This window comes from Canis lupus, chromosome 23 (genome assembly GCF_003254725.2).
Source record: "Canis lupus dingo isolate Sandy chromosome 23, ASM325472v2, whole genome shotgun sequence".
Taxonomy (NCBI): Eukaryota; Metazoa; Chordata; class Mammalia; order Carnivora; family Canidae; genus Canis; species Canis lupus.
In genome coordinates this window covers 7223337-7250994 of record NC_064265.1, presented here as the reverse complement: position 1 = coordinate 7250994, position 27658 = coordinate 7223337, and the positions used below count along the sequence as shown (strand labels likewise).

General features: G+C 37.3%; 1 protein-coding gene across 7 annotated transcripts in view; it reads right to left on the bottom strand.

Moving 5' to 3' along the window:
- GOLGA4 (golgin A4) overlaps nucleotides 1-27658 on the bottom strand; it is a 130225-nt gene that overhangs the window by 61565 nt on the left and 41002 nt on the right. For 4 of the 7 annotated variants that reach the window (XM_049099726.1, XM_025461323.3, XM_025461322.3 and 1 more), the window contains 8 exons: nucleotides 20209-20523; nucleotides 16816-16863; nucleotides 15091-15147; nucleotides 6690-6788; nucleotides 6014-6143; nucleotides 4484-4671; nucleotides 4104-4187; nucleotides 1867-2014 (listed from right to left, as the gene is read on the bottom strand). In XM_049099726.1, coding sequence (XP_048955683.1) covers nucleotides 1867-2014; nucleotides 4104-4187; nucleotides 4484-4671; nucleotides 6014-6143; nucleotides 6690-6788; nucleotides 15091-15147; nucleotides 16816-16863; nucleotides 20209-20523 — 1069 coding nt within the window. The remainder of the gene's footprint in view (nucleotides 1-1866; nucleotides 2015-4103; nucleotides 4188-4483; nucleotides 4672-6013; nucleotides 6144-6689; nucleotides 6789-15090; nucleotides 15148-16815; nucleotides 16864-20208; nucleotides 20524-27658) is intronic. The other 3 variants (XM_025461324.3, XM_035704828.2, XM_025461328.3) reach the window with 2 other exon arrangements.

Here is a 27658-nt window from a genome sequence, read left to right as displayed (position 1 = left end):
CCATTTTCCATCTTAAACTTTATAATCTGGTTTCTAAAATTTTCAAACTGCATCCTGGGAATCAAATACTCACCAGAGTCAAAGACCTTTTGTAAAGTCTTCAACCTACCTTTTCCATTTCTGGAAATGCCTGTTTATTCCTCTCAAAGCCTAACTATCCACAATTCCTATGACTTCTTGGGTAACTTTTTTTCCCCTCATTATTTCTCTCTCCCAGTCTCAAGATCTCTATGGTTAAGAGCACAAACTAGATTCACTTACTATACACTTACTCTCTGTGTATGAATGCAGATAAGCTACTTAACTTTCTTCACATTCTTAGGTTTTCCTATTTGTAGTAACAGTACCTATTTCAAAGAAACTGAGAGGATTAAATACAAGTAAACACACACGTAAATACAAGTAAAGTATTTATAACAGAACCTTGCATTAAAAAAAACTAAACGGCTGTTGGTAGTAGTGGCAGCAGTGGCATGTGCATGCTCATAGGTACTAGTAGTAGCAGTGAGGCTGCTACCACTGTAAAACTTAATCTTCTCTCCTGTGGATTTAATCACAGGCTTCAACCTTAGGTTACTGACTTCTAAAAAAACCTCTAGTTTCTTTTCCAAATTACAGTAAACCATTTTCATCTGGAAAACTCATGACTGACAATATTCAAAGTATCTAAGCAAATTCATCACTTCACTCCATTCTTCAACTTCCCCACTTACATTTCCTACTCTGACTTCTCACTATTCATTCAGTCTCTGAAGCTCAAAACCTTGGAGTCATCTCAGATTTCTACTGTTCTTCTGCCCCTGCATATTAATCAGATACCAAATTCTGCAGATTCTGCTCTTTCTCTCTTCCTAGATCCATCCCACCCAAGGTGGCTAGAGCTCTCTCGCTTGGTCCCTCATGCTCAGATTTCTGCCTTTGCTTGTAGGTCTGATTTACCACTTCATTTCTTTTCTACATAAAACACTAGCTTCTATCACAGTATGTTTTCCTATTACTGGTTTTCTGTTGTCTTGTACACCCAAGTCTAAGCTCAACAACTCACCTTTTAAGATTTTAAAAGTCAGCTCTTTCATGATTCAACTTTATTTCCACTTGAGCAAGAATTGTCTGCAGCTGACTCATACATCACTTTAGTCACTGTGCCTGCTGATGACCTCATAGTAACTGAAATACGTGCTGCCTCCACGTCTCTGCTTAGGCCCATTCTATTCATTCCTTGAGGTCTAAGTCAAAACTCAGACCCTCACTAACCTGAAATGCTCATTCACTCTGCTCTCTCTTCCCTTTACTGGCATTACTCAGCATCGTACCTTGTGGAATACTATGCTGGTCTCCACATTTTCACAGCCTAGCATTTATTGTGACAAAACATAAATCTGTTACGTTAAATGGCTTACCTTATACTTTTTTAATACTCTACCTTACACTTTTTGTTTACCCTAGAGCATATCTATCTATAAGGTGACCTTTATTTAATATGCACCACACTGTGCCTACTTGGGGAGTTCCAAAAGTTTTGATACTCCAAGGCAGTAGTCGGCAAACATTTCTAGAAAGGGCCAAATGGTAAATATTTTTGGCTTTGCAGGACATGTATGTTCTGTCACATATTCTTCTTGTTTTCAACTACATAAAAATGTAAAAAAGCATTGAGAGTCCTACAAATAGGCTATGCATAGGCTGGATTTCAGCCACAGGCCATAGTTCACCAGCCCCTGCCTCCCCTAAGGAACAGTGCAGTATTTTATACAGAATCTCTGAATCAGTATCAATATTTAACTAATTTTTCTAAATGTTGGTTGGTCAAGCACTTCACATGACTTTTGAGTTCTAACATAAAACAAATAGCCCTTGAATTCTTACCAGCTCTTTCAGACTTCTCTTTCTGTTCCCGTAACTCCTCTCCCTGGGTAGTCATCTGTTTGATGCGACTACGGAGTTGAGCAATTTCTTCTTCTTTCATTTCCAGGGTTTCATGCATCTGACGTTTTGTCTCTGCTATTACCATTCCCTAAACAGAAGCGCAGGTACTAAAGCGTTTGCATAACAAAACTGCATCATCAGTAGCATATATAAACTTACTTAAAAGGCAGAAAACATACTATTTCTTACTAAGTACAAAATAAGAATTATTTTAGTATTTCACAAATTGAAGTCTGTGTTCTGCACTCTATACGATCCTATATACTATAATAACTGATTACCTGGCAGATCAGGGTTATTAATATGAAAAACTATTTTAATAGTAAGTTTAATCTTTTGAGTATTAAAAACACATTTTAATTAAAAGACTTATTTTATAATCTTACTATAAATGTCTGCTATAATTTTCCCTATCTTAGTAAAGAGTTTATAATGAACAAAATATAGCCTTTTGTACTGGGCTCAGGGCCACCATAATCTGTGCTGGAACATGGGGAGAGCCTCAAAGGCTACTGAAGGTGGAAGGTTACTGCTGCCACAAAGATGGGCTAAGACTGTGATACAGGTATACCTGCTTTTTCTCTTTTCTCTTGTGACAGTCCCTGGTCCCACCACCACCCATCACTACTGTCAGGGAGGCACCCCCACTCCTCCAATTTGCTAATTGCTACTGTCCTCCCACTCTCTGGATAATGTACACATGAAATGAGGGTCACTAGAGGGAAAAGGAATAAATATTATATCCTGAATCAGACATTTGCAACTAACAAAAAACAGGATGGTTCGACTTGGCTCTTGAAAAATAAGATTTTGTGACAGCTATTTTACGATCTTCAAATTATTACTTTGCTTTCAGGGTTTGTCACATCTTAGTTTAGGGTATGACTCTTCCAGGTGGTTCATTTTAGTGGACAGATAAAAACCAGGTAAGTGGGGATTACACAAATTTCAAACAAGATCGCTGGCCTTCAGTTTCTTCAAAAACCAAATCACAATGGAGAAAAAGAGACATGGAGAGAAAGAGGGCAATGGAACCTATAGATTAAAAGAAGTCTTAAAAGTCGTATCAACCAATTACAATGAAAGAAACTTACTTAGATCTTGATTCATCAAAATGGGAAAAAAACGTATGAGACAAAAGGCAAAATCTGAAACTAACTAGATAGACGATAGTATTAAGAAATTATGAAAGTTTTAGAGATGATCATGATAATGCAATTACAGTTCTATAAAGAGTCTTTTATTTAAAAAATACACCTAAATGTTTATGTAAGAAATTATGAGATTTCTTGGATTTGCTCTACAACAAAGTAAATTCTAGGTTGAGGATAATAAGGATTGGGCATGTACAGATAAAACATTAGTCCTGAGATGTTAACTGTTGAAGCTGCATGGTGGGTTCACTTTTTTAAATGGGCCTTCATGAAGTATACGGAGTAGAATCTAACAAAATGACATCATAGCATGAAAATACTGCTAATACATTTCAAAAGCAGAACATCTCTGACATGTCCTTAATTGCATGGCCATTTAAAATACTGTAGCTGTAAAGTAGCCTATTGAAGAAAATGGTAGACGATGTGAACCAACTAGGAGCTGCTTTAGAAAAGGAACCAACCCAAGAACTTGGGGCTGAAAGACTTAAAAGCGCTTGCCAATGAATTTTCAGTTGCCTCTGCTGTCATAGCCATAGCTGTTGCTCCAACTCTACACTGCCAATCTCACCTGTATATACCAAAATTCAATTGTAGAAACTTCTATTTATACTAATCTATACACTACCACTTCTTCATTTAGGTAATTTATCTGAGAGACTAATCTGCTTCCATTAAAGATAATATTTAATATCATTCACATTCAGTAATGCCTTAGCTATAAAAAATTCTTTTCTCTAGAAAATAGTTAGGTACTGTAAACAGATTTCTTTTGCAACATTATTCTAATCTAGAAATCAAAATGCTGACTGGGATCAAAAAGTCACAGAGAATCAGTTTTACATGATACACATCGAATGCTAATTGTTATTTAAATTTCAAAATTACAACAAAAAGATTTTTCATGGAAGCAGCTATAATAATAACTTTGGAAAGCATAAGCCTGAATGCTTCTAACTGCTTTCAAAAGTGAATTCTGGGGCCCCCTGATAAATTTTAGTATCATAAGGTTTATTGGTTTACCTTATCTTGTTCAAGCTGTTCAATTAAGTTCTTTGCATCACGCAACTGAGTGATAAGTTTAGTCTTCTCAGCCATATGAAGCTCCTAAAAAAATTTTAAAAATTCATTTCCATCTCTAATAAAGCTTCTCCTCATATGAGAACTCTATAAACATTTTAATCTAATTTGGATACTTCTCAATCCAATAAGAGCAAAGTATATAGGAGGTCTGAAAAGGATGGTGTAAGTGCTATGAAGCCCAGGGCACTTGGGAGTCCTCTCCAAGCTGTCTATGGAGAAGGGGAAGGCTCTGCAGAGGAGGAGGGAAGTGCAGGCCACGCTGGAGCCTGTGGATCTAGCTTTACAGGGTTACAGTACACCAAACACATTTGCTCTTTTACCTTCATCTTTTCTAGTTCTTGAAGCCTTTCATCTAGTTGTTCTTGGAGGGCTTCTTTTTCACTGGTTAATAGGGCACATTGTTCCTTATGTGACTGAATTGTTTCCTTACAACGCTGCAGTAGATTCTCTTGCCTCTTAATTCTCTGCTGAAGTACTTCCAGTGTTTTAGCAGAAGCTCCATCTACCACTATCAAAAATAAGCAGCACAGGCAGTGTTCAGTGAGGAACATGATCAGTAAGGAACAGAACGGCTCTCTGGGAACAGTTCCTCTGTCAGTACACAGGGGTGCATCCCCACCCCAATGCTCTGCTATCCTCTGAGCCAGACCAAGAAGGGAGAGGTATCCTTACCAACCTCAACTCTCACCATGTGTATGATCTGTATCTGAAGAATCTGAGGGAGTGCCTACCCCAAATGGCACAAAACACTCATTAGTTAACTAACATTAACTGAATCCACCCTCAAAAGACAGTTTGATGACCATCTTTTGTTATTCAAAAGTGCCCTATGTGTCCTTGGCTCCCATCTCCAAAGGATTAATCAAGAATTTTTTCCACTGCATTCTAATCTGTCCCTGAGAGTTCTGCATTCTCCACACATTTATGACTTATGAGTTAAGTTTTCATACCCCGAAGGGAATTTCAGGACCCTTTCTAGGCTGGCTGCTCAGACAGATAGCTAGCTGTTCAGCACCTCGCTCTGTCTGGTGCAGGCTGGACTAAAAGTTTATCACAAATACCTCTGAAAGAGCCAATAAACAAAAAAACGAAATTTTACTGAATACATGTACCTACAGCCTCAAAGAGTATGGAGGTCTATAACTGGATTTTTAGACAAAATTTAACTGTTTCTTCCTTTCTAATTAGAAAACAAATAATAGAGCAAATATAGAAATCTTTGAATGTAGAAATATGTAAGCAATATTACTTAAAAACTGAAATAGCCAAACAATGAAAATAGCAAATTCATTACTCTTAAACAATACTGACCCTGTTTATATGAAAGCTAGCTACTGTTATCAATAAAACAGTGTAATATAATGAATTTTAGTATATGTGCTGCTGAAGTGAACACTACAATGAATTTTAATTACAATGAAAATGTGGTGCTCACAGACTTTCAAGTCTTAAAATAATTACTTAGCTTTGTTCTGAAGAACAATAACAAGTAAAGAAACAAAACAACAAAACTCTTGCATCTTCCTGGAGGACCCTCCTGCCTTAGACACCACCCAGCACCCCTTCCCTCAGTCATGCCCTGGAAACTGTCAACATCCTCCTCTAGTTTTTATTTTTTTATTTTTTTAAAGATTTTATTTATTTATTCATGATAGTCACACAGAGAGAGACAGAGAGGCAGAGACACAGGCAGAGGGAGAAGCAGGCTTCATGCTGGGAGCCCGACGTGGGATTCGATCCCGGGTCTCCAGGATCGCGCCCCGGGCCAAAGGCAGGCGCCAAACCGCTGCGCCACCCAGGGATCCCCTCCTCTAGTTTTTAAATTAACTTTTTGACAAGATGAAGCTTACCTACTGGCTCTATATCACTGTCTATGTTCTCTTTAGAGATGTCTTCAGTCTGTGGTTCCATCGGAGAGAATGGTTTTGGTAAATCAACATTCATTGGACCATTCCGTAACCGCTGTTTCAGCAGAGAAACCTAAAAAAGAAATGTTCCTTAGGAAAAAAATGAGGGGCGCCTGGGTGGCTCAACAGGTTAGGTGTCTGACTCTTGGTTCTGGCTCAGGTCACGGTCTCAGGGTTGTGAGACTGAGCCCTGTCTCTGGGTCCATGCTGAGCAGGGAGACTGCTTAAGATTCTCTCTCTCCTGGCCTTGCCCACCCCCCCACTCTCCCAGCCCACATGTGCTCTCCCTAAAAAAATAAAATGAGAAATTACAGTAGTACTTTCTTTAAAACATAGAGGGGACAGAGTAAAGGATATTCTTTTTCAATATACTGGGAGGAGGGGAGGACCAAAATAATGTGTTTACTCCCAGTGTAGTTGATTTTTATATTTGCTATTTTCATTTATAGTTGGCCAAAAGATACAGTAAATTTAAAAATTATACTGAAAAATAACACAAAAGCAAGAATTTTAAAAATAGGCTATTTTATAACATCTGGAACCTATTGCGATATCCCATCAAAACCCCCGTAATTTTTCTTTACCCAAAAATTCCGCTCTTTTTATTTTAATCTTTTACCTGAGTCTGGAGAACACTGATATGCTGATCTTTTTCCTCTAAAGATGCATCAAACTCCTCTTGGAGATGTTTTTTTGCTTGCTGATCCATTTGGAGCTCCTAAAACATAAAGGATTTTATAAATAGTTTTCAGTAAAAAGCAAAAAAATATAAACTTGAAGTTTTCAAAGTTTAAAAACATGATCAAACCAGATTTGCATTTTTCTTAAGATGAGGTATCAGCAACAATAATTAGAGTAGAATCAATAGGTAAAACATTAGTATTTGTCCATTGGGACATGAATTCTATTCCTCAAAAAAACTGAGATCCAAGAAGAGAAAGTGTATTTTTAGAGCAGTAATGACTGCTCAGTGATGATAATAATGCAGAGAGGATAAAACAATTGCTTAAGATAAAGAAAAAAACATTATCCTACTTTCAGCCATCTTATGACTTGTGCTATCTTATATGCACTTGATCTAAAACTACATTGTTTTATACCAAACAGCCATAGCCAATAGAGCTTTCCTCCTCCCAATACATGAAAGCAGTCAATAGCCAAAGTCAGAAGCCTCCTTAATTGTAAAGTGAAAAGACTGAACTACAAACAGAAAATTTTCAAGTTCCTGAAATTACTCAAAAAGCTACTTTCTTTAGATCATTAATGAGCCTTCCTCACTAAATCCAATGACCTTTACCTCTCTATTATACCAGTCACCAATAATTCCTCAGTTTAGATGCTCGCTCTCTGGGGCTTCAGGCTCCTGTCTATACTCCTGTCTCTTAATTTCCTCTACCTGCTTCACAGATTCTATGGGCATCTATTCCTCTGGGTTCAGTCCTGTGTCCTTGGTGCTTCTTCCTTATATGTACTCCAACAGAATCCTAGAGATTAACATCTGGTACATGCAAGACATACAATCAAAGCCTTTCTATTTTTTTAGGATTCCTAACTTTTCTAATTTCCTAAACTCAAAATATTCAAAGTCGGGGATCCCTGGGTGGCTCAACAGTTTAGCGCCTGCCTTCCGCCCAGGGCGTGGTCCTGGAGTCCCAGGATGGAGTCCCACGTCAGGCTCCCTGCATGGAGCCTGCTTCTCCTTCTGCCTGTGTCTCTGCCTCTCTCTCCCTCTGTGACTCTCATGAATAAATAAAATCTTAAAAAAATATATTCAAAGTCACATTTTACCTACTTTTGTTGATCCCTACGTATAACTAATATATTTTTACTGCTTTCTCTACGATGTTTAAGTCCTATTCTTTCTACATCTACAACCACAGTGCAGAACTTTATAATTTCAATGACTAATTTCCTTCAGGAGCCTTCTAGAGAGAAATCTTACCCCAAGTCTGACTTAATCCATCCCTTACACATTTGCTAGAAAATTTTCCCAAACAATATTTTCTTTTTTTTAATAATAAATTTATTTTTTATTGGTGTTCAATTTGCCAACATACAGAATAACACCCAGTGCTCATCCCGTCAAGTGCCCCCCTCAGTGCCCGCCACCCAGTCACCCCCACCCCCCCACCCTCCTCCCCTTCCACCACCCCTAGTTCGTTTCCCAGAGTTAAGAGTCTTCATGTTCTGACTCCCTTTCTGATATTTCCTACCCATTTCTTCTCCCTTCCCCTCTATTCCCTTTCACTATTATTTATAGTCTCCAAATGAATGAGACCATAGAATGTTTGTCCTTCTCCGATTGACTTATTTCACTCAGCATAATAACCTCCAGTTCCATCCATGTGGAAGCAAATGGTGGGTATTTGTCGTTTCTAATGGCTGAGTAATATTCCATTGTATACATAAACCACATCTTCTTTATCCATTCATCTTTCGATGGACACCGAGGCTCCTTCCACGGCCAAAGAATATTTTCAAAGACTTACAGCAATGCCCTCTTTTTGCATAGTTCAAATTTACTAATTTCAAAATACTAAAGCACTAACTGTCCTCTATTCACCCCCACACCTACACTGCTTCAAGATCACATTTGTACTGTTCCTCTCAATAAAGACTCCTGGTTTGACTCTTCCCACAGCAGTAGTCTCCAAATGCCAGTCTTTGAATCAGGGCAGGTCCAGAATGAAGTCTTCACTGATCCATGGTGAAAAAACAAACAGAAAGCCAACAGAAGAGAGTTTTTCTTTTATTTAAACAACTGTCCTTTATTCTGAGAATATGTCCTTCCTAATCTTGTTATTTAAAAAAAAAAAAAATCTGTCAGGGCATCTGGCTGCCTCGGTTGGAAAAACATGTGACTCTTGATCCTGGGGTTGTGAGATACATGTAAAAATTACTTAAAAATTAAAAAAAAAAAAGTATTTCTTTCATGAAATAATGACAATAAAAGAATCTGGTTTCTTACTCTCAATGTCCTTACTTGAAAAAATAAGTTTGCAGCTCTGGGGTACCTCAGTGGCTCAGCTGGTTGAGCTTCAGGCTCTTGGTTTCAGCTCAGCTCAGCAAGGAGTCTAGTTGAGATACTCCCCTCTGCCCTCCCCCACATAAGCGCTCACTGGCTCTTGGGCATGCACGCTCACACTCGCCCGTGCTCCCTCTCTCTCTCAAATAAGTAAGTCTTTAAAAAAAAGTCTGCAGCTCTACAACAATTCTCCTTTCCCCCAAGGAATTGGAAGGTAATTTTTCAGTCCATGAAATCCAAAAGTCTGGAATATACTGTCCTCCATGACTTTGCAGAGGCCAATTATTTAGTATGAACAGCCACACATCTCTTTAATAGTAATGTGATCCTTTACTTTCCTTAAAATTCATTTCTTCCAAATAATTTTCTACATCCTACCATACCAAACTCTGTTACATGCCATCCCTAACAGCCAACAAAAATTCCTCAATTTATATGATGGTGTTCAGGTTTTAAATGTTTTCCATCTCCCCCTTTCTTTCATATATAAAAAATACTTGGATAAAATGACAGCATATTTTCTTTTCCCTCCCCCTTCTACCTTACCCTATTCTACCAATAAGCACTCCATAATTAGTCAAGACTACAGTTACAAAAAAAAGTTTAAAAATAAAAAATAAAAAAAGGCTATAGTTACAAAGGAACTTAAGAACTATCTACTTCTATTCTGACTACAGTCCACAGGCTGGCTATCTCACTAGCTATCCTGGATCCTAGTATCTAGAGTCATTTCTTACTTAAATTTCTTGTGATTAGACTTTTAGTGTATATCTACACTATTTGAACTTTTAAGTACAATAATAATAAATGGTTATATAATATTACTAAATACAACAACTAATTCAATAATGTTCTTATTTTTGGCCATTCAGACTGCTTCCAAATTTTGGCAAACTTTGGAATTAACTTTTTTAAAAAAAGATTTTATTCTTCCATTTGACAGAGAGAGAGAGAGAGCAAGAGAGCACAAGCAGGAGTAGCAGCAGAGGGAGACGGAGAAGCAGGTTTCCCACTGAGCAGGGAGCTCAAAGAGGGGCTTGATCCCAGGACCAAAACACAAACTGAAGGCAGATGCTTAACCAACTGAGTACCCTAGAATTAAGATTTTTATGCATATGATTTACAAGGTCTTTCTGATTATGTCCTGAGAGAAATATCTTGATAAGTAGAATGTATCAAATACATTAACTGTTCCACTATTTTTTATCTCAGCCTGTGCTACCCATTATGTTCAGATGTGTTTCAAACTGCAAAAGAACTCTTCCTCCCTGAAGTTAGCTTTGAGAACGGCAGCTGTTTATAATGAACTGCATTTGAGTAAGCCTAGAAAAAAGAACATACCATGCACAGACAAAAGGACAGAGAAAGGAGGAAACAGCTAAGAATGTCTACATTAATTCCACATTTAACTGGCCTTAAAAGGAAATCAGAGAACCCTATCATCTTAGATGAGCTCATAATTTTCACAGTTCAATTACCTTCTCATAGTAAGATACTGCTATTTAATATCTGTTGATGTTATAAGACTCCAAATCAGGCTAAGTAAATTACAGGGTAAAGATTAGAAATGGGAGGAGGGGCAAGATGGCGGAAGAGTAGGGTCTCCAAATCACCTGTCTCCACCAAATTACCTAGAAAACCTTCAAATTATCCTGAAAATCTATGAATTCGGCCTGAGAATTAAAGAGAGAACAGCTGAAATGCTACAGCGAGAAGAGTTCGCGCTTCTATCAAGTACAACTTGCTTTTGGCCACTCTGCACTGAGCAAAATGACTAGAAGGAAAACCTCACCTCAAAAGAAAGAATCAGAAACAGTCCTCTCTCCCACAGAGTTACAAAATCTGGATTACAATTCAATGTCAGAAAGCCAATTCAGAAGCACTATTATACAGCTACTGGTGGCTCTAGAAAAAAGCATAAAGGACTCAAGAGACTTCATGACTGCAGAATTTAGAGCTAATCAGGCAGAAATTAAAAATCAATTGAATGAGATGCAATCCAAACTAGAAGTCCTAACGACGAGGGTTAATGAGGTGGAAGAACGAGTGAGTGACATAGAAGACAAGTTGATAGCAAAGAGGGAAACTGAGGAAAAAAGAGACAAACAATTAAAAGACCATGAAGATAGAATAAGTGAAATAAACGACAGCCTGAGGAAGAAAAACCTACGTTTAATTGGTGTTCCCGAGGGTGCCGAAAGGGACAGAGGGCCAGAATATGTATTTGAACAAATTCTAGCTGAAAACTTTCCTAATCTGGGAAGGGAAACAGGCATTCAGATCCAGGAAATAGAGAGATCCCCCCCTAAAATCAAGATTAGAAATGTTTTTGTTTACCTTTTTCCTTCATTTAATTAACAAATATCCATTATGCTAGAATTTGACATAATACACAATATTTGCTTATATGGAATTGTTTTGTTCTCCATAAAATATTATATATAATATTTTATAAAATTTTTATTTATATATAAGTATTATATATCCATATAATATTATATATTATCCATATAATATTATATATCTCCATAAAATATTAGGAGAAATGTTCATGGATTCTACTCATGCATATACTCATAACAACATGAGGAAGATATAAAGTACTAAGGACTATTTTCTGAAAAAAAAAATTTCTTTTTTTTTTTACTGTCCACAGTATTTATTGGTTGTTTACTCATAAAGGGAAACCATTCCATAACCCAATATTTATGTTTCATAGTTTAGGAACAAAGGTTAGTGACAAACTTCCATGAAACTCAACCCAAAGAAATTCTTTACATTCCTAAATTATTTTACACCCTGAAAGATACCAGCCTTCTTCATCTCCTCAAAATCTTTCATGGAATCATAATTTCTGTAGAAAACTACATTAGCCTTCTTTCCTAGTTTGGCCACAGCCAACATAAAAAGCTGTGACCCCCAAGCATACAGTGAATGTTCCAACAATATGAAATTGTACATATTTGGTCAAAAGACCTCACATCTGAGGTTTCGTCAAAGCACTGGAAGTCATGATAGTTATTCTCCTCGACACCAACCTCAAACCCAACATCCTTCCTATTACCTTGAATAGCTTGATATAATAAAGAACATTATACTGTTTTGCCCAGTATAAGTCAATAAGGTACTAATGAAATGGTGTGTAACTTCTATTCAGGCTTTAATTCCAAAGAAACAAAACATTTTATGACTTACAGCACTCTGAATGTTTAAATACTAATCATGATTTTATGGGTTATACTATTTAGATGAGGAAATCTTTTTGTGAACAAAATTTAAAATATCCAGACCCTCATTTATCTGTGTAGTATTTACATATATATTACTGAATAAATCTCTCTTCATGTAACTGGAACCAGGGTTATGGCTCAGAAATATATCTTAGCTACTACAAAAATACTACAGATACGCACCAAAACGAATTTACGAAAGAAAGAAAGAAAGAAAGAAAGAAAGAAAGAAAGAAAGAAAGAAAGAAAGAAAGAAAGAAAAAAGAATTTACTATATGGCCTCTAGACCCCTTATTTCTCCTCCTTTCTCTTATTGGCTGTCTCCTAGCCATTTTATTGATTATAGTCTTTTTTTTTTTTTTTTGATTATAGTCTTGATTAAAAGCAGCATGTTAGATAGAAGACAACCCCAAAGATTCCAAGTCCTAATCCCCGAAACTGGAGCATATTAGGAGAATTTGCATATGTGATCAAATTAAGAGCCTTGAAATAAGGAGATTATCATGGATTATCTGTGTGGGCCCAATCTAATTACAGGGGTCCTTAAAATCAGAACCTTTCCCAAGTGAGTTCAGAGAGAAGGGGAGGAATGATTATAGTAGAATGGGCAGAGATGTAACACTGATAGTTTTGAAGATGGAGGAAAGAAGCTATGTATCAGAGTACATGGCAGCCTCAGAAGCTGAAAATGGCAAAGAAACAGATTGTCCCTCTGAACCTTCATTAAGAAACAGTCCAACTGACACCTTAATTATAGCCAAGTAAGACTAATTTGACTAAGTAAATTCTGAGATTTGTGTTGTTTTAATCCATTAAATTTGTGGTAATTTGCTGCAGCAGCAATAGAAACCTAACACAAAAAATTAATAAGGCAGGAAACCACAAATGTTGGAGAGGATGCAGAGAAAAGGGAACCCTCTTACACTGTTGGTAGGAATGTGAACTGGTGCAGCCACTCTGGAAAACTGTGTGGAGGTTCCTCAAACAGTTAAAAATAGACCTGCCCTACGACCCAGCAATTGCACTGTTGGGGATTTACCTCAAAGATACAGATGCAATGAAACGCTGGGACACCTGCACCCCGATGTTTATAGCAGCAATGTCCACAATAGCTAAACTGTGGAAGGAGCCTCGGTGTCCATCGAAAGATGAATGGATAAAGAAGATGTGGTTTATGTATATAATGGAATATTACTCAGCCATTAGAAACGACAAATACCCACCATTTGCCTCAACGTGGATGGAACTGGAGGGTATTATGCTGAGTGAAGTAAGTCAATCGGAGAAGGACAAACATTATATGTTCTCATTCATTTGGGGAATATAAATAATAGTGAAAGGGAATATAAGGGAAGGGAGAAGAAATGTGTGGGAAATATCAGAAAGGGAGACAGAACATAAAGACTCCTAACTCTGGGAAACGAACTAGGGGTGGTGGAAGGGGAGGAGGGTGGGGGGTGGGGGTGAATGGGTGATGGGCACTGAGGGGGGCACTTGACGGGATGACGGGTGCTATTCTGTATGTTGGTAAATTGAACACCAATAAAAAATAAATTTATTAAAAAAAAAAAGAAAGAAACCTAACACAAGTGGGAGGTAATAAAAAATTAAAATTTGTCAATCCATGGCTCTGACAGGCATCTCCTAAGAGAGTTTTCACAAGGGTTTAAAGGGAAATACATATGCAATGATTTATGATCTAACAGTATAGATATGGAAAAAAATTTTTTAAGTGGTGGAAAACCAGGAATAGTATATAAAAATTTATTAACTAATCTCAGTAATCATAATTAATGGTGGTAGTATTGTTATTCTACAAGTATTGTTTTACAGTGCTGGAATAGGCAAATGAATAATACTGGGTCTTCTAATTTATCATTAGGTTCTTCAACAGATCAACTATAAGGAAAAGGGATGCAGGGTGCGGGGATGTACAGATTTAAGGAGACTTAAAAGTTGTATCAAAACAATTTTTACATGGGCAAGACTGTAGTACCTAGGGGCACACTTTTCAGTAATAAAACCTTAAAAAGACACAAGGAAGTACAACAAAAGTCAGTAGTTATTTTTGCAGAAAGGGAGGAGCTATTACTGGCTGGGGAAACACAAAGGGGCTTTCAGGGTGACTGGCAATATTCTATTTCTTGACCGTGGTGGTGGTTACAATAGTGTTTACCATACACAAATAAGCTATATATTTTTGTGCATGATTTTCTATATTTGTTATACCTTATAACTAAAATATTTTTACAATTAAAATATTTCAAACTGTTAAAGTATAGCAGTGACACAGAATCCAACCCCCTAGCCAGTATAAGCCAATAATCTCCAACCTTCTCAAGACAGGACAGGACAAAAATGGTAAATATTTGCTAATATTTCATTGTTAAAATTACCCCCCCCAAAATATTACATGAACATAATTTTTATTTAATTTTATCAAAACTGTTGGTTAGGAAAAACAAAAAGGAGCCTGAAATGCCTAACAGAAGAGACAGGTTAGCCTCGGAAGTTGCCACTGACTGTCAAGCTGGCAAATGATATTCTGTTGCTAAATAAAGGCATTCTTATGTCATAAATTCTACCAGCATATATCTTAGGGAAACTACACAAATAAAAACTGTAAGAAGCAATCTCTGGTCTTACAGAATGGCCTGGTTGGTTTTTACTATAACTAAAGAACTGTATATGAAACTATCCCAACAAATAACAAGAGTTCTGATAAATGAGATTAAATTCTCAAAGTATTAATCACCATGACTTACCTCTCTTAACTCTCCAATCCTCCGAAGTGCTTTATCCTGACTCTGACTTAATATACCCTTTAATTTTAAAAAGAAAAAAAAAAAAAAGCTAATTTAAAGAACTGCATGACATAGTAATGAAAAGAAAGTAAAAAAGAGCACAAGTCACTGAACTTGATCTTCAACATCCTTTAAATTGGGACTATGCAACCACAGTTCTCTACTGCCACTTAGTGGTAGAATTATATGCATGTAGAAATAAAAATCCAGAGACAATTTATAGAAACACACGCAAGGTGCTCCCATACCACAGGAATAAGATGAACTTTTGGGTATTAATTTATAGAACATTAATAATACAATGGAATAAATAAGAGCTAACCTCCATTTCAAAAGACCCCATGTTTAAGAAAACATTGTCAAACAAACTAAAAACTCTAATTGTAATAACCTAATTTTTATACTTGTTAATGGATAATGAGAACACTGAATCAGCAATAAAAACTACTGTTACCATTCTGAACCAATTGATTGTACTCCAGACCAAAGCCAGAAAATTTAATGTTGTACTTATTGGAAATTATTATTTATGGCAGATTAAATATATTAAAATAATGTACATCAGGAAATTAATTTTACCAAGTTACTTTACAAATAACTTTTTGGTTATTCAATTAGTGTCTTTAGATGGGACAAAATGCTAAACTGTTTTAAATAACTTTTACTGAAAGAAATAAGACTATATTTTTTTGTGTATGATTTTCTATGTATTTTATCATTAAAAGATTTTAAAATGTTTAGGAATAAGTCATACAGCAGAGATACAGAATGCTATCCCCTCACAATATAAGCCACTATTCTCCTTCTCAAGACAGGACAGAAGCAGAAATTAGTAATGCATGATTCCAAATGATAATATTTACATATCATAGCAAACTGATGGCAGTGTTTGAAGTGGAGTGGATACTTCCCCTTAGCTCTGACCTGTGAATTATCACCTGAAATACCTGGTGGGAAATGTCTAGCCACGGAACAGGGTGACACAGTGGGGCTGAGGTGGGATACCCAGAAGAGCTCAATGGCTTCCTTTCTTTCCACATACATGACCAAGAGCTTTACAAGCAGCAGCCTCAGGAAAAAAGAGAGAGGATGCTTGTGTTCGGACCCTGGTAGAATGATAAGGAGCAGAGATGTCTGCAGGTATTTCAAAAATAGAAGGGAGGGGATCCCTGGGTGGCTTAGCGGTTTAGCGCCTGCCTTTGGCCCAGGGCACAATCCTGGAGTCCCAGGATCAAGTCCCACGTTGGGCTCCCAGCATGGAGCCTGCTTCTCCCTCCTCCTGTGTCTTTGCCTCTCTCTCTATGTCTATCATAAATAAATAAATAAATCTTTAAAAAAAAATAGAAGGGAAAGTTTAGAAGGTTGTATGTCTCTATCACTAAAACAAAGATGCAACCCACAGACTGAGACACCAGAAAGCAAGTTTGAAAGAGGCAAACATGTCTTAAATCCAGACCTCTTAAACACTGCAGGGCTCCAAAACTCAAAAAAAGCCCATCCCTACCAGAGATAAAATCTATGGAATTTCTCACACACTCTATTTAAAACCCCAGGTAGTAAAATAGGTTAAATGCCTGGATCACATGGAGAATTATTAAAAGTGAGGGTCAGAACTATCATACTATAAGACACTAATTTTAAAAATATGTATGAATCAGTATCACAGCCAAAATATATATCACTTACTTGTAGCTTTTTCTTCTCTCTCTGAAGAGTCTGATAAGCTGTAACAAACTAAAATAAAGACAAAGTCACCAATAACATCAGTCATTCCTATATAAATTATTCCAGACTCTACTAAAATATCTTTATGAAAGTCAAAAAATACACAAATCAGAATAATCCTTTTATAGATAATTCAACCTAGTCAGATGCATACACAGTCAAAAAAACTTAAGAATATGTTTCTGAAAAATAAAATGTAACTTGACTCTATAAATAAAGATATTAAATCTGTACTTGAGTTCACCTCAGACACATACATCTTTAAATTTCAATACTTAGGGGCACCTGGGGGGCTCAGTCAATTGAGCATCTGACTCCTGATTTTGGCTCAGGTCATGTTCTCAGGGTGGTAAGATCGAGTCCTCTGTTGGGATCCATGCTCGGCCAGGAGTTGGCTTGAGAGTCTCTCTCTCCCTCTCCCTTTGCGGCCCCAGATAAATAATTTGCCTGCTTTCTCAAATAAATAAATAATTTTTTTAATTTCAGTATTTAATTATGAATGGGGTAGAGATTAGAGCCAACTTGCCTAAAGGCAAGAAACTACTCAACTCAAACTGTAGTCATAGACCTGTACCAACAGCAATAGCATTCCCTAAGAGCTTGCTAGTTAGACAAATTTTGGGGTCCCACTTCAAACTAACTGAATGTGACCTCGGGGAAGGAGGGACAGACACATGTTTATTTATCAAGCTCATCAGGTGATTTTTTTATTTGGGCTATTATAGACCATAACATTCATCTCTAAAGGTCTGGGTAAAAATCTGAGGAAAGGAACTTATAACTAACAGATAAAAACTGGTAATTCTGGTCCTAAAGGAATGTTTAACTAACCTAATTAAATAGAATATTTAAACATTCTAGCACAGCCTGATGAAATTATGGATTAACAAATATTTAAACTTATTAATTATATAGCATTATTCATATGAAAAATAAGCGCATGGAGCAGCCCCAGTGGTGCAGCGGTTTAGTGCCGCCTGCAGCCCAGGGTGTGATCCTGGAGACCCGGGATCGAGTCCCATGTCGGGCTTCCTGCACGGAGCCTGCTTCTCCCTCTGCCTGTCTCTGCCTCTCTCTCGCGCTCTCTGAATAAATAAATAAATAAATAAAACCTTAAAAAAAAAAAGAAAAAGAAAAATAAGCGCATGGCTCCAATGAATTATTTGGACCCTACTTGAGAAGCCCAAGAGGACTCTGAAGACATAAGCTACAGCTTTAGGAGGAAGTACTCCCTTATTCTGAGCCTCGCCATTCTCCTTGGAAGGTTGCTGTGTGCCTCTAAACACATCTACTGATGTCTTGAGTTGAGAGGCAGGCAGCAATGGAAGGTGAGTCTAGCAATAAAGAAAAAAATTCTGCCAAAGACCACAATCCTCCTCTTATTACCTTACGATAGGCATTCTTATTGCCAGATAAGAAAATGGTACTCAAAAACTGCGGAGTAGAAGAAGTGGCAGAGTAACCAACAATTAGATGTCACTCACAGCACTATTTTATCCTGGTTACCTACAGTGCAGGGTAGGTTGACAAAGACTATAATGTGCTCTTTTCATCCCTAATCAGCTGCATGACTCAACTTGGGGTGCCACAGAAGAGTGGAAACAACCAGAAAGACCTAAAATCAAATCCACAGTTTGTCAAGCGCTACCTGTGTGACTTTAAGCACATTACTTTAGATCTATGATTAAGTCTCTAAGAGTCTCTAATTCCTATTCTACTCAACAGAGCTAATTAATATCTACTTCACAGAGACAATGTAAAATTCAATGGCACTATAAACATAAAATGCACAGTGTCTTACACACTTAAACACTAATTATACTGCTGCCCCAGCTTCAAACTTGAAAGCCATGGGTAAGTTAGTAAAATGACATAAATCTAAACAACAAATTCAGGACCATGATTAACTTGGATAGAAATAGAAAATAAATGGGATAACCTGGGTGGCTTAGTCATTTAAGCGTCCAACTTCTGATTTTGGCTCAGGTCATGATCTTAGGGTTGTGAGATTAAGCCCTGCTGGCTCTGTGCTCAGCAGGTAGTCTGCTTGAGATTCTTTCCCTCTCCCTTTCCCCCACCCCAACTTTCTCTCAAATAAATCTTTTTTAAAAAACGAAAAATAAATTTAAAGGAAAAAGTTACCTGATTCCATAAGTACTTCATGAGATAGATGGATTTTTTTTTCTAAAGAGTTTATTTATCTATTTAAGAGAGAGAAAGAGAGAGCATGCACAAGTGGAACTTGGGGCAGAGGGTGAGGGAGAAACCGACTTCACTCGGAGCAGGAAGACCCAAACAAGGCTCTATCCCAGGACCCTGAGATCATGATCTGAGCCAAAGATCGGGACCTAACCAACTAAACCACCCAGGCATCCTGAGGTAGACGGCTTTAATGCTCTGTTTATATCTCTAAAATTCCAGCCAACTGACAGATTTTAGTGTAATAATTCCTTCCAATTTTGTCAGTACTCTATAGTTTTAAAAAGATATTTTGTATGTTTCATTTAGGGGTTTCTGTTATTTTTGGCTACAGGGTAAAACTACACAGACTATAGCCATAATTGGATATAGAAGTTATGGCTAACTTTATACATGAACTTTGAATTTTATTACTTATTAAAAGTTAACAGCAATGCTGACTCACAAATTATTAAGACAATAAAACATTATGCATTGTCTTAAAAAAAAATCCATGTGCAACTCCCTCCAGAAAGGCTTTCCAGAAGAAGAACTGGTTTAACTACACAGGGGAACTAATACAATTCAGCCCGAAGGGAAGAACAGAAAAGAGAGATGAGGCGGGACTACTTCCTCTCTTAGACTACACAGACAGCATCATCCTCAAGAGGTTTAGCAGTTAAAGATTCATTTGAGGCAAAGTTTAAATGTAGGTATAATGAGAGTGAACCCAATGAGTCAGAAAATCAGACTACCTAAAACATAATTGGAGTCAGTAGTGATGGAAATCTGGTTGGCAGAAAAGGTCATTTTGGACCTACAGCACTTAGAAGATGAACAAGGGAGAGGATGTGAGGAACAAAGATGATGCACTTTGTACTGAGTGTCTAAGCAACATTGGAGAGAGGGGATGGGGAAAAAAAGGAGGGCACAAAACGTGCAAACCAGAAAGCTATAGACAATGATCTTCCCAAAAATTTTACTAAATGTCTTGCCAAAGGGCTTCTGTTCACCAGAAAATCTTTAACTAGATAATGCCATAGACTACCCTCCCTTAGTGATCAGCGTATCTAGGGAATTGACAGTTTAGGCATCGATGAGTAAAACCCATACAGTAACATGAATCAGAGAATAAGGGGAAAACTTTTCATATAGGCAAAAAAGTCATGCTCCTACCTCAGAACATTTTCCTTTGTAGCTATTCAATCTTCGTTCCATTCTTCGCAACCAGTGAATCAACTGTTCTTTGCTGAGACTGTCTAAATGAGGGAGTGAATCTTCGGGCTCACTCTCCATATCAGAGGATGGATCAAAGGTGGCCACAGAGGAGTCTAGGTCAAATCGATTCAGGGACTCTCTGGAAGACGTTCGTACCAAAGACTCTTTAGAAGAAGATCGGAAGAGAGATTCCTTTAGTGGACTTCGAAACAAAGATTCCATGGAAGGCACCCGGAGCTGGAGCTTCTGTGCAAAAGACTGTGTGTCACCTGACTGCAACCAAAACCCAACAAAATATGTAATTAAAATGCACATTTAGACTTCCAGGATTCCCCATCACCATCAATAATCTATTAAAAGCTCTTAACAAATTAAATTTACATTCCTGATATTTTACATAATACATTGTTTTAATTTTAGATTTTATTTATTTATTTATTTCCATCACACATTTATTTATTTATTTATTTATTTATTTATTTATTTATTTATTTATGATAGTCAGAATGAGAGAGAGAGAGAGAGAGAGAGAGAGAGAGAAAGGCAGAGACACAGGCAGAGGGAGAAGCTGGCTCCATGCAGGAAGCCCGATGTGGGACTCGATCCCGGATCTCCAGGATCATGCCCTGGGTTGAAGGCAGGCACTAACCCGCTGAGCCACCCGGGTTGCCCAATACATTGTTTTCTGCAAAACAAGAGACACTTGTTTATTTCTGAAAAAGCACTGGACCTCAAGTCAGAGGTTTCAGGTATAGGTCCCAGGTCCGTCACCAAGCAGTGCAACAGCTTCACTAGGTCAATTCCCTTCAGTTTGTACATCTATAAAAAAGAAGGATGTCATGTTTTCTCAGCATACCTGTGAGGATTCATCTCCACAACCGTAAGATCCTTGGAAGCCATGGTATCTGTATCACCAGTATATACCTAATGCCTAAAGTGGGGGTATATATTATAAAGTGTGAAATGTGTGGCTCAAGTCAAGTGAGCTTTACCTTGAGTGTGTATGCAGGTACTAAATTCTTCATCACTCTATTCAACAAAAGAGGGGAATGGGAGAAGGGTAAGGGTAATGATTTGTGAGCCCACTTTGTTCAGTAAGAGAATGCCAGGCAGAGTTGACTAGTGATATCCAGCTCTGCTCTAATTACCATTCTGTCTACTGGAAATAAAAATATGCATTAAAAAATCATACACAGGGGATCCCTGGGTGGCGCAGCGGTTTGGCGCCTGCCTTTGGCCCAGGGCGCGATCCTGGAGACCCGGGATCGAATCCCACATCGGGCTCCCGGTGCATGGAGCCTGCTTCTCCCTCTGCCTGTGTCTCTGCGCCTCTCTCTCTCTCTGTGACTATCATAAATAAAAAAAAAAAAAAAAAAAAAATTAAAAAAAAAAATCATACACAACAATCGAAAAGTCTAAGCTAGAATCCCTCTGCACAGATCAACAAGTCTGATGTCAGAAACAGTAATAAGAAAAAAAAAAAAAAGAAACAGTAATAAGAGCTGTTACCTTAATTAGAATAACACGTTCATTTGAATAGTAACAATGAAAAATAATGTAAATAAGCTGCTTTAAACTGCGTTATTTTGTTCAGGTGACAGCAGTCAGTATTTAACAGGTGTTTCCTACAAACTCATTCTCATTAGTGCCACAGGGTCACCTGCAACATCTCAGCAATGCCAGGAATGAATACTCAGGGGAGATTGAGGTCATGTGTGGGCAATATTACAGGAAAGCAAAAAGATTCTCTTATTCAAACCAGGAATACTTTACTTATGGATTCTAGAGATTCAGTAATAGTATTAGGCAAGGTGGGAGTAAGTAAGAGGGGATAACATGCTCCAGCTCCTTCATATACACAGAGATTTATCACAGGTTGTTTGTAATAGTCAAAACTGAAAACAACCAGGAGCACCTGGGTGGCTCAGTGGTTGAGCCTTTGGCTCAGGTGGTGATCCCCAGGTCCTGGGAGTCCCACATGGGACTGCCTCTGCCTGTGTCTCTGCCTCTCATGAATAGATAAATAAAATCTTTTAAAAAAATAACCAGAAACAACCCAAATGTACCCCAGTAGAGGATACATTATGTAAACTATACTATATGAAGGGAGGTTCAAGACATACTATTAAATAGAAAAAAACAAGTTAGAAAACAATATACATATTGTCAACTCATTTTGATTTAAAGCAATTATATCTACTTTTCAATTTACATATATATATTATATATATATACACACATAGGGTGATATGTATACATATGTCTGAACATATTTATTTATACACACACACACACACACACCCCCTTAGAATCAGGTCATTAAAAAGAAACATCAAAAGTTAACAGTGAGTGGTTCTGCATGGTAAAATTTTAGGTGGTTTTTATTTTCATTTTTATATATTTTTGTACTTTCTAGTTTTTTTTCATAACGTGTAAGTTTTACCTGTATACTGGAGGGAGGGGATGAAGAAAGTCTTGAGGGAGAGGAGAGACCTTCACGCTCAAAAACTTTTAAGAAATGCTTTACTGAATTCCATTACCAGTCACTTCTAACCTATGCAGAAAGTGCTTTTCACTTCACACAGAGAGTAAGTTGCCCTTGGACACACAGGTAAAACAAGTTTGAATAACACTAGAAATAGTTGTTTTAGGGTCAGCCAGAAGCTAATAAACAATGTCAAAGACATGTATTTGCAGAGCTGATAAACTTACTAACTGCCACCTCTGCTATATTTGGAAGTAACAGTTTGAGTGTAGTGATTCGGCCTGTGGACTGTCGAGTAAGGGTGCTCTACCACTATGCTCTACGTGACCTTGACCAAGTAGCTTCACTAGTCTTATTTCTCCCTCTGCAAAACGGGAATGATAAAAATAATTATATGATGATGATAATCATACCAGCCACCTTATATAGATGCCACAAGGACTAATGAGTTAATACATACAAAGTGCTTAAAATGTAGCAAATACCTCATAAACTAACAATTATTATTAACAGAGAAAGGAGACTAAAAAGACAAACTTACAAATAAGAATATCATACACAAGCTTATGTAGCAGACTCTTCTGATTATATGATACAGTAGCTAAAAGCACAGGTTATGAAACCACACGTCTTGGGACAAGTCTTAGCTCTACTACTTACTGGCAATAACACCTTGGGCAAATTACTTAACCTTCTATACCTCTGTTTCCTCATATGTAAAATGAGGATAACAACGACACTCACTTCATGGGGTAGTTGTGAGGAGTAATAAATCAAAACATATACAGTATTCCGAAGTATGACCGGCTTAAGGTAAATAATATATACTGGCTACCACCTGATATCTACTCTTTCTTTTTTTCCACTGGACCCCAGTTTTGTTCAGAATAACAATACACCCAGGTAAAAACATTCACCTTCCCAAATATAAATTAAAGTCACAGGAGATACCACCTCACATCCACCAGAAATGGCTAAAATTAAAACTACAGAAAATACCAAGTACCGATAAGGATGTGGAGCAGTCCACTTTGGAAAACTATTTGTCAGTATTTACTAAAACTAAACACATGTACACAATCTGAGTCAGCAATTTCACTACTAAGTATATACTCAATAGAAATATGTCTTTTGTATGTTCAACAAAAGACAAACACTAGAAAGTTTATAGCAACCTTATTCAATATAGTCCCAAACTTGAAGCTACTGTTGATGCTGATGAATCACCGAATGGATAACTGCAGTCTGTTCACCAATGGAATACCAGACAGCAATGAGAATGATTTGCAACCACCACAATACAGAGGACTCTCACAGAGTACTGAGCAAAAGAAGACAGACACAAGAGTACCCACTTTTATTCCATTGACATAAAGTTCAAAACGGGCAAAATTAGGGGATCTCTGGGGGCTCAGCGGTTTAAGCGCCTGCCTTCGGCCCAGGGCATGATCCTGGAGTCCCGAGATCGAGTCCCACATCGGGCTCCCTGCATGGAGCCTGCTTCTCCCTCTGCCTGTGTCTCGTCTCTGCCTCTTTCCCTCTCTGTGTGTCTCTCATGAATAAATAAATAAAATCATAAAAGAAAAATAGGCAAAATTAACCTAAATGTCAGAACAGTAATTACCCTAGGGAAAAAGAGAGGAATGGAAAGGAGCACAAGGCCTTGTGGGATACTAGTAATTTCTGTTACTTGGAATGTTGATTACAAAGGTGTATTTAACTGGTTTGTAAAAATTCAGAAAATTGTATAATGCATATATCATACTTTTCAGTATATATTATATTGTGATATATTTCAATTAAAGGAATGGTTTTTTAAGCTTTTGTTATCTTTAGGTACTCTCTACAAGCAACATGGGCTTGAACTCACAACTCTGAGATCAAGAGTCACATGCTCCAACGACTGAGCCAGCTAGGCGCCCCTAGCTTTTTTTTTTTTTTTAAGTTTTTTGTTTTATTCAATTAGTTTATTAAATTAGCTTTTCCCAGACTCTGTTTCATCTAGGAGGGGGCCATGTGACTAAGTTTGGCCAATAATGTACACTATTGTACAATTTACACTAAGTGGAAATCTATAAAACAGAACCTTCTAGGGGATCCCTGGGTGGCGCAGCGGTTTGGCGCCTGCCTTTGGCCCAGGGCGCGATCCTGGAAACCCGGGATCGGGTCCCACATCGGGCTCCTGGTGCATGGAGCCTGCTTCTCCCTCTGCCTGTGTCTCTGCCTCTCTCTCTCTCTGTATGACTATCATAAATAAATAAAAATTAAAAAAAAGAACCTTCTAGGACAGGTATTATTTTCTTTACAAATAGGAATATGCCTTTTGTCCCCTTCAGTCTTTCCTCCTGTCCAGAATGAAGATGCAATTCTTGAAGGCCAACTTGTAATTAATTGTGAGAGTGAAAGGCAGTGGCAAGGATGTGGCAGGGACAAGATGCTAAAGGAAGAAGGACCCTTAATCCTCAGGCCTTCTGATATGTGAAAAACTGAACTCCCACTGATGACAACTGCTGTCAGGTTTCTGATACAAAAGACATTCGCAGATTTACAGTTCATTAAAAAAAAAAAAAAAAACTGAAGGGGATTAGAGAAGGAGAAATCCATACACACACAAGAGTTACCTTTAATTCCTTCCTGTCTCCCCCATTAGAGCCTGTTTTCAACCCATCCTATGTATTCCCCTAACACTATTGTTCCGACTCTCATCCTCCATCAGCTGGATACCTTAGCAGCCTTGTATTCCCTGGCCTCTAATCTCTTACCCCAATCTGCCCTATTGCACTGTCACCACACAATTGTCTGTCTAAAACATCATCCAGACCATCTCATTCCAATTCTGAAACTGGATTCCCCATTTAATATAAAGTTCAAAATCTTTAGCTTATATTCAAGATTCCCACTTCCCAAGACCCTTTTCTCTGTAAATTCACTCCTCTGTGTACCAAAAACTTGAGTCATAACAGGCAACTTCCTGCCCTGAAACAAATGCATCACTGTGTGCCTCTGTACCACTGCCCATAATTTCCCTACATAGGAAAATCCAGACATCCTTCAAAGTTCAGGTCAAATGCCAGCTCTTCTAGGAAACCTCAGATCTCACTCATCAGAAATAACCTTAATGGCCTCAGCTTTTACCAGAACCATTACTGGAGCACTTCTTGCATTCGGACTCACCATTAGTTACCAACATGCTGGTTTAACACCTGAGTTGTTTAAGCCCCAGAATAACTATCGTGACATCACAGGACAATGATTAAAAACACAGACTCTGAACCAAATTCCCTGATTTGAATCCCAGCTTTACCACTTAGTAGTTTGTAGTTTTTAAGGCCTCTGTGTTTCAATTTTCTCATTTGTAAAAGAGTAGGATTGTTATAAGAATTAAATGAGTGAGCACATTTAAAATATTTTAAATAATGTGCTATAAGCAGTAAGCACTAAGTAAGTTTTCCTGTCATTATATCTGCTACACACACACACCCTCACGCTAGACTTTATGCTCATTTAGAAAATAATCCTTATTTCCTATCTCTGGTTCCTTGTCACAATGCTTTCCACAAAGCAAGTACTTAATACACATTTGTTAAGTTATATCTTAATCTGTCAGTATGATAATGATGATCTAATAAGAGATATTTAAGCATTCAATGTTTTGGTTAAAATGATATGTATCAAACACATCATTTTATATATATACACACAGTATATGTTATTCTAGAAATCATCAAAAAGTATTATTACACAATCTATAATGGTCAAAAAGGAAGAAATGAAAACACACATTGACAAAGATTTCTACAATAACGTTTATAGTAGCTCTATTCATAATAGTTAAAAACTGGAAACAGCCCAAGTGTCCATTAAAGGTAAATAAACCATGTAATATCTATTCAAAGGAACCCTACAAAGAATAAAGGGGAACTACTGATAACTACAACAACATGGATGAAATCTCAAAAATACTATCATGACTGAAAGAAGCTTTCTACAAGAGTACATGCTATACATATATGAGGCTACTTATATAAAGTTCTAAAACAAGCAAACCTAATCCATGGTATGGTGGAAAAAAATTTAAGAGATTGCCTCTAGGAGGGAGAAGAACCACAAAGGAACTTTCTAGGGTGTTGATAATGTTCTAAAACCTCTGTATGGGTTTAGCATATGGGTTTAGCATATACATTTGTTAAAACTCAGTTAATGCACACGAGGTTTGTATATTTCATTTTACATAAAATTTACCTCAAAAAAGAATACACAACACCTAGAAGAAAAGGTACGCAGTAAGCTCTTTGACATCAGTCTTAGTATTTTTTTTTTTTTTGAATCAGTATCCTCAGGCAAGGGTAACAAAAACTAAAATAAACAAATGGGATTACATCAAACTAAAAAGCTTTTGCACAGTGAAGGAAACCATCAACCAAACGAGAAGGCAATCTACTGCATTGGAAAAGATATTTGCAAATCATGCATTCGATAAGGGATTAATATCCAAAATATATAAAAATATATAAGAACAAAATATATAAAGAACTTATACAATATCAAAAAATTTTTTTAAATGGGCAGAGGACTTGAATAGACATTTTTTCAAAGAAGACATGCAGACAGCCAACGGGCACCTGAAAAGATACTCAACATCATTAATCATCAGGAAAATGCAAACCAAAACTGCAATGAGATAACACCTCACAGTGGTCAGATTGGCTATTATCAAAAAGACAAAAAGTAGCAAATGTTGGTTAAGGATGTAGAAAAAAGGGAATCCTGGTGCACTGTTAGTAGGAATATAAACTGGCACAGTCACTATGGAAAACAGTATGGAGGTTCATCAAAAAATTAAAAATAGAACTACCATACAATCCAGCAATTCCACTTCTAGGTATTTATCTGAAACAAAAAAAACAAAAACACCAACTCAAA